At 49.3% G+C, this 16,085-nt stretch overlaps 3 protein-coding genes across 3 annotated transcripts; 2 read left to right on the top strand and 1 right to left on the bottom strand.

Annotated features, from left to right (window-relative positions):
- Positions 1 to 995: 995 nt before the first annotated feature.
- On the bottom strand, positions 996 to 3,240 carry PtA15_11A87 (uncharacterized protein; the record flags this gene model as incomplete). The annotated part of the gene is made up of 13 exons (XM_053161663.1): positions 996 to 1,098; positions 1,161 to 1,358; positions 1,438 to 1,503; positions 1,581 to 1,725; positions 1,819 to 1,976; positions 2,050 to 2,183; positions 2,249 to 2,474; positions 2,543 to 2,653; positions 2,715 to 2,734; positions 2,796 to 2,848; positions 2,912 to 2,954; positions 3,051 to 3,070; positions 3,132 to 3,240. The coding sequence occupies 13 exons, from the start codon at positions 3,238 to 3,240 to the stop codon at positions 996 to 998; spliced, it is 1,386 nt and encodes a 461-aa protein (XP_053024955.1).
- A 456-nt stretch (positions 3,241 to 3,696) lies between these two features.
- PtA15_11A86 (uncharacterized protein) lies at positions 3,697 to 5,507 on the top strand (the record flags this gene model as incomplete). Its single annotated transcript, XM_053161662.1, has 6 exons — positions 3,697 to 3,770; positions 3,842 to 3,852; positions 3,947 to 4,161; positions 4,243 to 4,318; positions 4,393 to 4,463; positions 4,542 to 5,507. The coding sequence occupies 6 exons, from the start codon at positions 3,697 to 3,699 to the stop codon at positions 5,505 to 5,507; spliced, it is 1,413 nt and encodes a 470-aa protein (XP_053024954.1).
- A 3,132-nt stretch (positions 5,508 to 8,639) lies between these two features.
- On the top strand, positions 8,640 to 9,022 carry PtA15_11A85 (uncharacterized protein; the record flags this gene model as incomplete). Its single annotated transcript, XM_053161661.1, has 3 exons — positions 8,640 to 8,692; positions 8,765 to 8,806; positions 8,890 to 9,022. The coding sequence occupies 3 exons, from the start codon at positions 8,640 to 8,642 to the stop codon at positions 9,020 to 9,022; spliced, it is 228 nt and encodes a 75-aa protein (XP_053024953.1).
- Positions 9,023 to 16,085: the final 7,063 nt, after the last annotated feature.

Here is a 16,085-nt window from a genome sequence, read left to right as displayed (position 1 = left end):
TTATCTCCAAGCCCACCGGCACACAATGGTGTGCCTACACACCAAAGAGACCAGTCTGGAGACTGGTGGATTTATGTATGGGGGCTGGTCTGTCCAAGTCGCTCGACCCATCCTCCCCAATCCTGCAGGCGCCAGTGTTGCACATCGCTGCTGGTCGTGATGAAGCCCATTAACCCAACAGTTTCAAGCCCATCCAAGCTCCAAACAAAAGGCAAGATGGGGCAAATTTAGCTAAGTCCCTCAATCGGAGGCGCGAGAACGCTGTTGCGAAGCGACCCTCCGACTCCACTTGCCGCCTTCCTGAGGTCGGATCCCTCCAAAACCTCTCTTGAATCCCAAATGAAACAAAAAGCAGTTCATGGGTTTTGGGCAGGCATTGTTCAAACAGGCCTCAGCCAAAGCGACACTTATGACGCCTGTCAAAACTCAGCAGCTCTTACATTTTTTGTTAAAAAATCAAGTTCAAGTGTTACAGATGAAAGAAAGATAGCAGCAGAGAGCCATGCTTCTTGGCTACCTCTTGGAGCAGCTGACTTGGCCCCAGCTGTCCTTGCATAGCTTCTACAGAGGGACAAGCAAAAAAGGCTGAAAACAGACATCTGCTGCCTACTATTTTGCAAGGGAGGGTGTAAGTCCGTCCTTCGGAGGGTCGCTTCGCGACAGCGCTCCCGCGCCTCCGATCGAGGGACTGAGCTAAGTTCGAAGATGGGGCAGCACTGCACGGACCCCACGCCGCCGCCCACGCCTGGCCATCCCAAACCAAGCGGGTACACACACTCTCTCTCACCCAAGCGCCGATAATCTACATGTTTCAAAGGGATATAAAGGACGTCTGCCAACAAAAAAAGACGCCCATACTGAAACAGAAACGCGGGTATATCTGTGCGGCTGAGGCGCGGATCCTCGGGATGGTCCAGACGGAGGTCCGATGCCTGCTCCGTCGGCCAAGGCCGCGCCCCCGGGGGAGCGGGATGCGAGCTGGAGTTTTTTTTTGTTTACAAGTCCTTGAGCACCGTTTCAGCCGCGCTGAGGAAGATGTCGGCGTGGGACTGCTCGAAGACCAGCATAGGCCTCAACCTAACGGTGACGTCTCCGCATCTAGAGAGAGCCGATCAGCGCGATCAAGCCCCAGGGTGCAGGAAGGAGGGGGGGAGACGTACCCGCCGAGATTGACGCCGAGGAGCTTCATCTGGTGGACGAATCGGTCGCGGAGCTCCGCAGAGGGACAGTCGAAGGCGATGAACGTCCCGCTGGTCTGCCCGCGCAAGTTGAGGATCTTGTGCCGGCCGACGGTGCCAGCGAGGGTGTCGAGCCCGCTGTACAGGTACGCGCCCACCGTGTTCACCTGGGCGACCAACCTGTAGTACCCAAGCGATCGGGGGATATGAGAGAGAGAGAGGAGCGATAGTGGGGACGACGACTGTTTGTGTGACGTACCCTTGCTCTTCGATCACTTGGATGATCGTCCGGGCCTTCAACACCTCCGTCGGAGCGCCCATCCATCTACCTCGTCCCCACCGAAACCGACACAGTCAGCCAAAACGAGCTGATTGCTGAGAGAAAGAGAGAGATGTATGTACGTGTTGTAGTTGCGGTAGGGCTGCGTCGGCCGGGTCTCCGGGGCATGGAAGAAGCCGGCAGCCTGCATCTTTTTCGAGAACGTGACGAAGTCGGGCGGCGAGGGAAGCTCCCACTTCTCATGGGCCCAGAAATGGCCCGTAGCCGCTACACACAAAAAGATCCAAAAAAAAAAAAAAAAAAAAAAAAAAAAAAAACAGGTTAGGGTGGGGTGAGGGTGGGGGGGAGAGGTGTGCATACCGACGCCCGTCTGCACCTCGTCCACGATCAGATAGACCCCGTGCTTCGCGGTCACTTCCCGTAGCTTTCGGAAAAAGAGGGGGCTGGCGTGGAAGTCGCCGCCCTCGGACTGGATGGGCTCGACGATGAGCGCGGCGACGGGGCGGCCTCTGGCGTTCCTGGGCCCGTCCCGCAACGATTGACAGGTCAGCAAGGTGTTGTGATCAGGCAGCTAGGGAGTGCGGGTTGTACCATTCTTGGATCGTCTCCTCGACTCGGTCGATCGCGTCGGCCTCGATCTGAGTGTTCTCGGACTGATGGTCGACGAGCGGATACTTGAGCCTGGGGAAGTCGACGGCGGGCCAATCGAAGGCGGGGACGTCGATCTATGTCGCGAGATGAATGGTGAGCGAGAGACAGGTGAATGGAAGATGGACAGTGTGTGGCAGACCTTGTGGATGGCCTTGGAGCGGGTCAAGCTGAGCGAGCCGAACAGTCGGCCATGGAACCCGCTCCGGAAGCTCATGGCGACGAGGCCGGGCGAGCCGGGCTGGGCGTTTTGCATGCACGAGGCGAGCTCGTGGGCGGAGAACTGGGCTCGGCGGGCGCCGCGCTCGCGCTGGCGGAAGGCGAAGAAGGCGGCCTTGAGTGCGCCCTCGTTGGCGCACGAGCCGCACCTGCATCGGGCCCGGAACGGTCAGCCGCGAGCGGGCAGGCACGGAGGGACGGGTGGGCGCAGACTTACATCATCGTGAAGAGCTGGTCGAGCCCTTTGGGGGCGACCCTGAGCAGCCCCGTGGACACGATCTCGTCCCAGTTCGTGGGCGGGAAGGATCCGAGGGCGGGGCGGTTGACGCTGTGTGGGGGCAGGGTGAGCACGGGCTCTCTGGAGGGAGAGCAGGGAAAAGGAGACTGACGCCAGCTGGACGAATTCATCCTGTTTTTTTGGAGCAGTTGTTCAGCTAACAGTTGCCTGGGGAGTGGGGGAGCGGACTGACCGATCGGGCGAGCTGCAGCAGCTTGGGATGGTTGTATCCGACGGCGATGGAGGCTGTGTGTGTGGAAGTGGGTCATGAGTGGCGGGAGTGTGGATGGGGAGGGAGAGGGGGCGCACCGATCTGGGCGAAGAGGTCGAGGAGCCTGTTCCCGTCGGCGTCCTGCAGATAGTTGCCGGCGGAGTTGGCGTAGTCTGGGTGGGTGGGGTGGCAGTGTCAGTGTGGGGGTGGGGGCTGGCTTCTGGGCTGCTTACCGACGACGAGCTGGTGGGCGCGGGCTGGGGGAGGGGGAGGGCAGTCAGCAGTCAGCAGCCAGAGGGTGGGGTGGCTGCTGCTTACCGTCCTGCCATGCGTCGATCTCCCGGGAGAGGCGGCGGCTGGTCGGCCCGGGGATGGCGGCGAAGGCTCGGCTGGCGGTCAGCGGCAGGCGGAGTCTGTGGGCGAGCATCGTTGGTGTCTGGGTTCTCCCGGGGAAGGAAGAAACTACACGATCGTAGCGGGAGGTATAACACCAGGCCATACAAGCAGCCGGCCATCCCATCTGACGCGGACAACCACGCGCCCAAAAAAAGAATCCAAGACATATGCAGTCACCCACCCACCGTGGCGGCTACGTAAGGTGTGCCGATTTACGTAGCAGCTCGCCGATAGCACCATCTCCTTGAAAGTGTGCGGCCCAAAGGCGAGGGCTGAGCATGGACTAGCATGAAGGCAATCTTCATTAGACATTCACTCACTCCTCCATCCCCCAGATCGCCTCATCTTGCATAGATTGCCTCTGCTCTCCATCTGCCCGCAAGCAACAGCCTCGAGCACATCGCCAGCTTCAAAAGCGCACCTTGGGCTGTCTCGACCTCTACTGCACTCGCCCAATAACCAACTGAAGAATAGCCCTACTTAGATCATGCTCAAAAAACTGCCCTGGGGTTTCCACTGGCGCTCATCCAAGTACTTTATTTTGACGGTAGTGATCATCAGGTAAACTCATTAGACTCTGCATTCGACTATAGGCTCTGAACTGATCGGGCTCTCTTCCATGCCACGCGCAGTCTCTTCCTAGGTGAGCTCCCTAACTCTTGCGGCTTGAATATAAAGAACAGCCCAGGAGAGGGTGTATGTCTTACGCATCTGTGTCCCGGGCCAATGTCCGCCAGACTTGTTTCTGTATGGCCTTATTGTCCCCGTGCTGCCATTTATCCTTCACGACAGACTCCATCTCCCGCCAGACCGTCTCCAGATTGCAGCAAGCATCCTCCTGGCCTCCCACGCGGTCGCCACCTTCTTGACTGCCCCGCTGATCGGGCTTTCTATCGACGGCTCCCTCTCAAGGAGGCATGGATTCCTGCTGGGGCTCGTCGTCACTCTAGGCGTCAGTCTCTCTCCGCCCACCGACTGATAAACCTGCAGTCCATTAACCACAACCCCCATGCCGTGTTCTTGCACGCGCCAGGCAACCGTCTTTCTGTGTTTTGGAAACAGCTTATGGCAGCTGATCATAGCCCGACTCCTCCAAGGCGCCAGTGCTGGTAAGCATCGACAATTCATTCGATCCCATGAGGACGTGAATAGTGACGTGTGAGCACACTGCGTGTTGATCAAGCTATCGTCTGGATTGTCGGTTTGGCCATCGTTACCGACACTGTGCCGCCGGATCACCTGGGGAAAGCACTGGTGAGTTGACTCTCTCATTCCAAATTACATAGGTTACCGCAACAGACAAGCGCTGAAATCAGGCTTGGTGATCTGCAGGGCACAGTTTACAGTGCCACAACACTGGGCGCATTGTTATCTCCAACCATCGGTGGCTTGGTCTACACCAAATTCGGATACTATCCCGTCTATTATCTCGCGGGGGCACTGTTATCAATTGACATCGTGCTCCGGATATTGGTGATTGACAAAGAAGAAGCGGTCAATTTCATCGACTCTCCGGCGGGAATTGCACAACTTCCGTCGATAGAAGCCGACGAACGATCGCTGTTGCTTGGCTCAAACGAAAACCGCCGGCCGGAGCCAGTTCCCCCGGGGGACATCCAGGACGAAGAAGAAAGAGGCCGTTCCAAGTCAAGTGCGCTTCAACCTAGCACTTCCCCAAAACACTGTTGCCCAATCATCACCATTCTAGCCGACCCCCGATTACTGGCCGCCACCTTTGTCACCTTCACCCACGCCTGTCTTGTGGGCATGTTCAACGCGACTCTGCCCATCCATGTCCAAACAGTATTCGGAATGTCCTCGCTCGAATCCGGCCTGCTATTTATAGCCATAGAGCTACCCTACGTCTTCTGTGGCCCAGCCATTGGATGGTATGTGGATTACGCCGGACCTCGAGGCCCTGCGAGCATGGGCTCGCTCTTGCTGGTCCCCTCCTTACTGCTCTTGCGCGTCCCCAAAGCGATCCAGGACCTTCCGCTCTTGGTCATCCTTTTGGCTCTCAACGGAACCGGCCTCTCTGCGGCCAGCTCCTCGGCCTTTGTCCAAGCCAACAAGATCGGCCGAGAACGTCACTTGGAGAATCCCGTTCTCTTCGGGAGCAAAGGTCCCTACGGCCAGCTCTACGCGCTCAACAACATCTTATACAGCCTGGGTATGACCGTAGGACCCTTAGCAGCTGGTGCCCTCAGCAGTCGCTTCGGTTATGGGAATGCTATGGCCGTCATGTCTTGCCAGGCATTGTTGGCAGCTATTATCTCACGCGCATGGATGGAAAGATGAATCTGGAATGCTTGCTGGAATATAATCTATTTATCAAAAACTCAGATGCCGTGTCTATTTCACTCTAGAATATATTAATTACTAGCTATTTGGTAACTATACCTTTATTTATTTTTTAGAGAAATTTCGAAGATGTACGGAAGTGAGTCTGAACATATTGAAGACATAATAATCTCTTGTTTAGGTCAGGAATTGCGTGTTTGTGAAAAGATGACAAGACTCCTCCAACTCTATCAGGCTGAATAGGGCAGTTCAACTCTGTTGAAATCAACCAGACACTCTCTAGTCCAGCATTCCGGAACAGAATTTTTCGCCCCCGCCCGCGGGCTACCTCTTTGCGCAGCCAAGGCGGGCGCGCCGGGCTAAGAGAGCTGCCCTATATAACCTGGAAAGGTATCCATCACAAACCTACAAAGCCCCCTCCCGGCAGGAGGGGCCAAAAGGAGGCAGGGTAGACGTAAGAGGGGGCTTCTCCGCTCCAACCCATACCCGGCCAACTTGGGGAGCTGCATCCTTATTACCTTCCAGGCTGGTCCCAGAATACTAGCAGTGTGATTTCGGATCTGGTTGCAAACACATAAGAAAGGTTCCTAGCGGGCCGAGCCACACGGAATAGAGGTTAGACGCGCTCCAAATTAGGAACGAAAAACCGTGGAATGTATTCAGAGATGAGTGAGCAAAGGATTTTAAAACAAAAAGAAAGTTGCCACCAATATCAACGCGAGTCCCTCCCACTGGAGTTTGATTGACAATGCCACAAGTAGTTTTCGACTTCACCTGGGGAGCTAGGGAGTGAAAATTATGCAGTTAATTTAGGTACTGTATGTTGTAGATCAAGAGCGTCCCGCGGGGACAGAGGCTTTGATACACTGGCCTCCAAAAACTCGCCGCGCCCTCGCCACCTTACTGGCGAGTCGGAACAGGTTGGAACCCCAGATAAGAGTTTCTGTACGTACTTCTGTAGGCACCGCAAGCGTTCGCAAGATCCGCTCATGCCTGTGTAGCTCGCCAAGAGTCACCTCGCCGCCTCGGCAACCTCAGATAGAAGGCCGCTCCCAGATATTTCGAGAGCCGCCGATAGAAAAAAGCAGGTTTGTTCACGCAATGTCACAGCACCGTGGTGCTATAAAACGTACACGTATGGCACTGGGTAGCTGGATGAAGGAGAAGGCGCGGTGCAAGGTCGTGCGGTGTGAGAAGAACACAGGGATACAGACATCGGAATATTTATTTGTGTGCCACCACGCCGATCGACCATGATCAGCAAGAGTCTTGAAAGCCTCATTGTATGTAAAAGCCCGAGCCAAAAATTGGGATATCTGGGTTCAATTTTAGGCGTTGTTGGATGGCTTGACCGGCGGTTGGGTCTTCCATGAGGTTTCTTTGCTATTTATTATCCGTTCGAAGTAAGCTTTATACTATCTAATCCATACCTCCTTTGTACTTTCAAGTCTCCCTTCACTTACTCATGGTTCGACTCCAATGAGACACCTGTTAGTCAAGCTACGTACTTTGACCATCATACGAAACCATACTCACGATTGCATCTCCATAATAGATATACACTCGAGCGAAGATTTCACGCAAGGGCAGATGGATGTCGGCCATGCTTCAGCTCTTATCAACAATGTGTGTCACCACAAGTTAACGCAAAAAGTTCAGCAGTGTGGGGGGATAGCTAAAAGCTGACTGAGATGGCGATTTTTATTTTGCTGAAAAGCGGTGAGAGGGGGGGGGGGGCATTGACAGTCATCTCTCGTAGGTACTACAACTAGTCCAAGGCAAGCATGCATGAATTTAGCGCACCGTAAATGCTTTGTGAAACTTGGGTGACGCTGTTGGTGGAATAGTGAAGAGCACCCTCTTCTCAGCGCGGAAAAGCACAGCTGTCCGCTACGCTTTCCAGGCTAATACGTCCAGCGAAAAGTGACTAAAACGCGACATAGAGTGCTGCGAGTCGCCATACCGCTTTCGCTGCGCTACTTTATGGCCAAAGCGGGAACGGAGGTCAGAAAACAAGTAGAAGGTTTTCTCGCTGCGCTGAATTATCAATTTTTTTAGCGCAGCGGTTGCGGTGTTGACGTCGAGATGTGGCAACGGTTTGGTACTCAGAATTTATTGGGCTTTTTTCAGTAGGTCAATGGGGCATTGGATTTGTCATACCACTGAGCACCCCAGCTGGATTTGATCTTGCATTAATCCATCACGACCCAACTTAAGCTGCTTGGAGAAAGCTTAACTGACTTATCAATAGTGCCAGCACCCGTGCCGGTGAAGTTGTCCCTGCCTAACTTAATCAAGTCCCTCGATTGGAGGGGGGACACCGTCTCACGGATCCAATAGGGACATTCACAAGCTCAAACGGGGTTGTGGTTGGGCGTCAAAATATTCTTGCTGGTCCACTTTTGGGAAGTTTAACCTAACATAAATGCGTACCACTCCGAGTCCGCCCGGGGAGGGAGGGAAATACTGGGTTATGTAGCGCCCCATTCATGTACCGACGAGCGCCCCGCGAGGACTTGACCTCCCTTTGGTATCATGGAGGCTGTATTTGTAGTTGTCTGAAAAATCCGACCGACCCAATCCGCCAGATGTGCATACATATGAATGAGAATATGTACTCCCGAGACTTGCGTGCCGAGGCCGGGGGCGCAAAAATGAAGGACAGAATACGATTTGCCATCGTCTGTATTATGACTGCATTCAGCTGCTGCTGCGTTCAACCACTGGGGCAGCACATGGCACCGGCGCCATGGGGGCATGTCCACCGATTGTGGACTATGCCGAACGGAAATGACAGGGCCAGTATTTCAGTAAACATGTGCTAGTATTTCAGTAAACAGGTGTATATAACGGGACTGGCGCTGATTCCTTCCGTCCTGCTATCCAATTTGCCCCGTCGCATCACCATATCAACATATTTATTTATCACTAGGATTTCCATCCCTCAGCTCCAACTTCGCTAGCATTTACCGACCTCCCAAGCCTTAACCTCCCCCAACTCAGCGTGCCACGATGTTCTCTCGGTTGATTATAATCGCGTATTTGGCTGGCCTCTTCTCTCTTGGTGAGTCGACGCGGTTTCTTACCGTTGGCTGCTATCAGGTTTCATTGAGTTTCTATTAATCCACAATGCTCCTCTTAGTTTCAAGGGTCTCGTTATCAATCGTTCCCCGCGGAACTCTGTTAGTCGAGTTACGCATCTCAACGAGTGTGAGGAACCTGTTTGACCATTCCATATCTTTCACTCATTCTAGGTACCCTGGATCCACCTCGACGAAAGGAGCAGGCAAGAAAAGGTAGGTTATTCTTCACGCTTGATTAACGGCGCCGAGCACAATCATACAAAGACACTGACATGTGATTCAACCCCATCTTGAAGCCTGGAGGAATCTGCGTGGTCGATGGGCGGATACTCTGACGCGCCCTTCGGCAATGCAAGGAAGGGTGGAAAGCTGCACAAGCCAAAAAAACACAAAGGAGGAGATCATGGCGACTTTCATCTTGGCAGTTAACGTCTTTTAAATACCGCTTATCTTCACATCCAAAAATCAATTGGCCGTTCCCAGCATTTCACTTCTTCATAAATCCGCCATTATTACCGCCCATGAGCCAGTCTATCTATGACTACTATGTTATTCAATGTTGCATCAAGTTTCTGCACGAACTCAATCAGAAAACAGACAGATGCATCTCTACAAATACCAACTCTTGGACTTGACCTTAAATTTTTCACATTTGTATTTCTTCATGTACAGCCAAAGCAGAAAAGCTTGCCGTTTTGTGTGTCTGAAATAATGCATTTCAGCAACAGGCCTCTACAAACTTGGCACAAGTCCCTCGCCTGCCGGGGGGCGCGGCGCGAAGCGCCTTGCACGAAGGAGGGACTTGCATGCAATCTGGCCTGAGAGCCCCATGTTTTCAGATTTTTGCGGGTGGCCAACTTTGTGCCCAAAAAGACCCTAACTTAGCAACATAATTTGCTCCTCGGGAGCGAAGCGATCTCCGAAGACTGACGGGCTATGTGGACCCCGCGGCCTGAGATGATTATGTAAGAATTTTGGTGGGCACTTTTTCACTCTTGCCCTCACTTATGTATTTGACCTTGAATATTTTTTCCTTCAGTTTTAATTCCTTGGACCACCCAAGCTGTCCTCATCTATGTACTATCTTCATCTACTCCCAACCCTTATGATTAGTTGTGGATTGTGTACAGGGCAAGATGTGTAAAAAAGGATGATTAAGCACAGCCAATGGTGTCATAAAAAATGAATTAGACACTCCATGATCTTGTGCTTCTTTTGTCTCCCTATTACCTAATCACCAAATGAGAAATGGTGCTGCTATAACAAGGTGAAAATTTCTATTTTCAAATTTTCTCAGGCCGCAGGGTTGACTTAACACATAAATCCCTCCTTTGGAGGGTCCCTGAGGGACGGTGTGGTGGAAGAGAAATGTCTTTGTCACAAAGTGTCTGGACCACTCCTCCACAAGATTATCCCAGGGGAGTTGGGTGATTTGGGCAACTCTGCTCCACTCCGCATTGGAGTAGTCAGACGGAACAGGTATAGCAATCCAAGAGTAATAACATGTAAATATCTGCAATTATGTAGAGCAAGATCTGCCATAAATTCAGAAAGCTGCACTGTGAGTAAAGAAACCCTGTAACTTCAGTGAAGCATCCATAAAATTAAATAATAAATAAAAATGTTTGTAAAAGTCCTGGGGGCACAGTTTTATGTACTGCAGAGGTTTGGATCAAGGTGGGTGTAAAGTTGCTCCAGGAGGCAAATTGTGCAACCCTTGAGGCCCCAAAGTAAACAAAGAAAGTTTTTTGTTATTCTCACATTACTGTATGCAACCTGACATACGAAAGCTGTACAGGCTTTGAGGCTGAAATTCAGGATTGATTTTCAGCCACATGAATTGGCAAGCTTTTTTGACATTGCTGTAGCTGTAGATAAAACTTAAATCTGTGTATAGATTACCTTGATTATCTTCATGCAAACCTCAGATAGACCTCTTCATGAAGTCTTCTGGTGGTGGCAGGCACCAAAGCTTTGGTTAGATTTTTTTGGGGAGTTGAAGAAATAAGAACCAGAGATGAGAGAACAGCAGAGTGCCAAGATCAAACAAAGTTTGATAAAGCTTAAACCTAAAAAAACTTTTGCAGAGATACTTTATAAGTATTGGTGCAAGAAGTACTTGAATCAAGGATAATGTGTCACATTTAAGGACTGGTTTGGCTAAGTACCAATGATGCATTGCTGTTAAGGGAGTAAATTCTAGATTTTTTATACTAAATACCTTGATATTGAAGCTGTGGGTGTATATTATGCATACAGTGATGCATGTGGAATACAAAAGAGCAAAGACACTTAAAGAAATGTGAAAGTTGATAAAGTCAAAGAGAAATACATGAAATGAAACAAAGATATTTCAACAGGAGTTGTTACTCTCAATGCAGAGCCAGGAATAGGATTGGGAGCTGTTCCCCCAATTCCTTGAATATTTGAAAGGAAGGGTGTTCAATGATTCATTCTCACTTGATGTCCCAAAAGGGCCAATTTTCCCAAGATTAACAAAGCATCTCTGGAGGAGGGCTCCAGATTCCACAGGTTCTCTGTCTCACAGAGAGGCTTGCTCCCAAGCACCAATTTTGGTGTGGATCCTGGTCAAGCTAGTTGTATTCTTATATCCCTTACATACTGTGCTTCAACCAATGGTGGGCCGCTACGCTAAACTACACTATTTGAGCCCTAAAGTTTAGCGTAGCGGCAAAACGCGCTGGCCTTTTTCGAATAGCGTTAGCGCGCTGTTAGCGCCGCTACGCTGTGCTAACTTTCAGCGGCGCTACGCTGCGCTAACTTTCAGCGGCGCTACGCTGCGCTAACTTTCAGCAGCGCTAACAGCACGCCAATTTTTGTTTAGCATTGGCGCTCCGCTACAGCCTCTAAGCTACGCTACGGTGGGCTAAGGCGCTTTTAGCGGGAAAAAGGCCATTTTTGCCGCAAAAAGCGTGTTAGCGCAGCGTAGCGCGCGCTCTTTTGCGCCCTGAGTGCTTAGCATTAGCGCAATTGCGCGCATATGCGCTAACGCTAAGCTAAAAGCTAAAATAGCTTTGCATCCTGTGCGCGTAGAGTTAGCGTAGATGCGCGCGATTGCGCCAACTCCACGCTAAAAAAATAGTGCATTTGCACTGCGCTACACTATGCTAACAGCTATGGTTAGCGTACAAAAAATGGGAAATCTTATATTGAGTCTATACCAGATTGCCACTGGTGTTTTCCTCTCAGTGAATCAGAATAACTTCTTCTCTCACTCTCAAGTTTCACTTGACTGTCAGTCAGTGAACTAGAAGTTGGGCCTGGCCAACCCCCAATTTCCACTAAATCCCTTATTACACGTCACTCAATGGCTGTATAGGCTCATGGTGGAATGGCCTTGAAGCCTGGCTTCTTGTGCAGGAATCCATCTTCACATCATCCATCAAATCTATCATGGGGCTCCTGAATCTACCTTCAAAAACACTGACAAGCTCTCTCCACTGAATGTGGGCTTTTTGTGAATCATGTACAAAAACTATTTCCATAAAAGTACCAGTACTCTTTCAATCCAATGAAAAACAGTAGTGTGCTAGCTACAGCCATGGTAAAAAATTGTCCTGGAGTTTGATACTTATTCACTTTGTTGCGGTGTATACAACTTAGGGATGATGATGGGCCAGGTTGGGTTAGAAAATTGCCGTCCAGCCCCACCATGTTTATAAATGGGTTGGAGTGGGTTGGTTTGAATTTCTAAAATTTCATGACCTTCCCCCATCAATTTTGGGGATGATGGGCCAACCCACAGGATGGTCTGGAGAGGTTATTGCATACAATTTGCTGTCATGAAGCACTCATTTAGTGGTCCCAATAGCCTTGAGCTGGATCAGGGCTGGTCAGGTTATGTCACTGAATAAAAAATTGCCTGATGAATTCTTTCAGATAGAGGGATGGGAGGATAGGAGACTGGAGACTGGAGCCAAGATTTCTGGTCTCCTTCTCAGCATGATAAATACTCTAGTGGGTATAGTGCTCCAGAAATTGCAATAGAACTGCCCCAAACATGTTTCATTGGCAGATCTTGCTTTTGTCCTAAGTCTGTGAACTCCTGAGTTTTAGATTGTCTGGATATCCCAGATTCCCAAGGTCAACTGGTTCTTGGTGGGTCATGGGCCAACCCATCTTCAAAATTCATTGACTAAACTGTAACGCACTCATTGTTATTAAGTGTTCAATATTATGCTAACACTTACGTTCCTGCTTTATAAGCTTCAGTTTTGATTATTAATTGGATTTTCAAAATGATGATGTAATTTGATCACAGAGATGTGGTTAATTCCTTTCAATCTTGTTGTATGACATCATTTGACATTTTTCATTGGCAAATCTAGGAGCTTGTGTTGATCTATTCTTCCTTTTGGGATTGCTTTTCCTCAAGGCTGAAATCACCAGGAAAACAAAATAGTCAGTTGATGACAAGTGACATCACACCAGCTCCAGCCAGCTACCCAAAATCTATCCAATATCTATCCACTATCTACTCCAATCTCCCAACCGTCTCCTCAACTTCCAAAATTTACCAAGGAGGTCCTGTGATGAGCCCAACTGATCCTCAGTTCTGTCCAGCTGATACTCAGCTTTGGTACCCAGCTCATACTCAGCTTTTTTGCTCAGCTCATACTCAGATTTTTCACACAGCTCACTCTCAGAATTGGAATAAAACATTTTTACCAGTCCTTGCCCAGCTGATGCTCAGTTTTGTAATAGTCCTGGCGCAGCTGATGCTCAGCTTTGTACCAGTCCTTGCTCAGCCTTTTCCTAGTTCTGTCCCAGCTGATTCTCAGATTTAACCCAGTCTTGGGCCAGCTGGCCAGCTGATGCTCAGCTTGCTGAGTATCAGCTGACCCAGGCCAGGTAAAAAGATGGGAATCAACTTGGACAGGACCAGAGCTGAAAATCAGCTAGGCTAGGTTCAAAGCTGAGCATCAGCTGAGCCATGGCCAAGGCTGAGCATCAGCTGTGCCAGGTTCAAAGATGATTGCCAGTGCCAAAGCTGAGAATTGGCTGGGCCAGGGCAAAAACTGAGCATCAGCTGGGCCAGGGCCAAAGCTGAGCATCATCTGGTTTTGTCACATTGAGTGCTTTGATCCTGACACCTGTCATGTGAGCCCTAGATGTGCTTGTGGAGAGTAGCAGCATTGGAGCAGTGTTGGAGCTGAAAACAAAGCTGCACCATGTCACTTGCCATCAAGTGGATACTTTTTTTTTCCTGGTGAATGCTGCGCTGCGCTACAAAAAAGCGGTCTTTTAGCGCAGCACAGTGGGGAACTGCTGCGCGGTCAGCCCAAAAAGCGGTAGCACAGCGCCAGTCCCTGCTGCGCTACTGCTGCAAATAGTGGGGCCCCGCTTTTTCCCCGATCCAAAAAGCGGTAGCGCAGCAGGCTGGGATGCTCCTTTCAGCGCCGCGCAGCAGCCACCAAAAAATCTGCACTTTGCGCTGTGCTACGCTTTTTTGGACGGCAGCGGGGGAGCACTACGCGTCCAGCTCAAAAAGCAGTAGTGCAGCAATGGTTCTGCTGCGCTACCACTGAAAGTAGCGGGTCCCCCTTCTTGCCAGACCCAAAAAGCGGTAGGGCAGCGGGCAGGGCCGCTACTTTCAGCGCAGCACAGCAGCCACCAAAACGGCTGCGCTTCATGCTGTGATGCGCTTTTTGAAGCGCAGCGCTTACAACCTTGTAAATTTCCTCGCATTTCCTTCTCTTTGCCTTATTGATATATTCTTAATCTCTATCATCCATCATCCTATATTGTTTTCTATCCAGTGAAATTATAAATCAGAAAAATAGACTCCATTATTGTGAATTAGGTTCTTTTTTAAACCTGCATAGAACTTGAATCTTAACTATTATTCAAGCATTGGCAGACTATCCTCTTAGATAGTTTCATGGCCTTATATAGAAAAATGAGTAATAGTCTGGTCTTTGGGTTGACCCATCCTGGTCAAAAATTGAACTCTGGCTGACCAGGTGGGTTGGGTTGACCCAGCCCCACCCCTAATGCAGCTGTCATGGATTTACCACAGATGTATGTTTGTGTTAGCTTTGTGTATGAAAATTTTGTATAATTCAGCAATTAGCCACACTACAAGAAAAATGCTAGAAACTGCTAGCAGTTGAGATGCAGAAGCTCAAAGGAAGCTTGAGTTGGTAATCAAGCCTTTCTCAAAGTTTCTTTCTACCAAGGTTGCATGCACAGTCAATGTGCACATTTTAAAGTGACTGTGCATGAAAGGGATCATGGGATGTGATTATGTGGAGTTACAATGGCAGTGTCAGCCTGGAAGTAAATACAAAATATTGTTTTTGGAATAATTCTTGGGCAGTTGACCAATCCCCCCCTACATCACAAAAACACCAACTTCACTTGATTTATTACAAAAATGGGGTTCACCCACAGATTCTTCTCATATCCAACTACAATGCCTTCCAGACCTCAAAAGTGTAGCTTTTAAACTTTCCACTGTAGAACTAGTTGTGCAAAAGTGTCCAAGCTTTTTTCAAAACACAATACCTCCAGTAAGTTAATGTTATATTTTCTATGCGGTCTACAATAGTTGTCTCCCCAGTTACTCTACCTTCACTTCATTATGGTCATGATATGCTTGTATAGAGTTATTCAATTCCTCATCTCTATTATAGTTGTACCTGGTTCATTTCTATGCTCCCCAGAAATCCAAGACAATACAAAACAAATAACATCATTCCTCCTCATCTTCAGATACATACTCAAATCACTGTCTCAAGATTGCCCGTTCTCAATACATATCCCAATTGCTATTGGAACATAGGCTTTGGATCTCTCACATCATCAACCAACCATCACTCTAGAGACGTTGGCTGACAGGCAGTTACACTGGAGTATGCTGCATGTCAACTGCTGGCAGTTTCTAGTGTTTTTCTTGTTCTGACCTCAAGTGCCACCAATTATGAACTACAGACTGAGCTAGTTGCAACAAGTGGACACAGCTTTCTGATGCAATGAGGTCATAGCAGCAATGGTGAAAACATCTCAATACATGCATGATGTATTGTACTACTGTACAGTGTAGTGTAATCGTACACAATACAAAAATACCAAAATTTCAATGCATGGCATTTCTGGGTCAATGTGCATGGATGCACATGATCAGCAAAGAAACTGGTGTTTCCAAGTTGTGGTGGCAAATTGAGCAATCAATATACTACACTGCAGTATTGTTAGTATCTTTCTTTATTGGCTTGTTGCACTTTATTTAGTTGATAGGTACTCAATTTAATCCCAAATTGCAATGCATCAAAATGTAACAGCAATGCAAGATAAATATGTTACAGCCCGTTACACAATACATGGAGCGTAATGGTTTCACAAATTCACCCCTGATAGCAGGCTACAGCAACAGGAGTGCAGCACAATTACATAAGGCCCTGTTTGGCAGCATCATATTACGCAGCATAATAATAGGAAACATGCTACATTACATATGGTAAAACATGTC

This window comes from Puccinia triticina, chromosome 11A, assembly GCF_026914185.1.
Source record: "Puccinia triticina chromosome 11A, complete sequence".
Classification (NCBI taxonomy): domain Eukaryota; kingdom Fungi; phylum Basidiomycota; class Pucciniomycetes; order Pucciniales; family Pucciniaceae; genus Puccinia; species Puccinia triticina.
The sequence above is the reverse complement of the archived record's forward strand: the minus strand, read 5'-3'. Positions and strand labels throughout refer to the sequence as shown.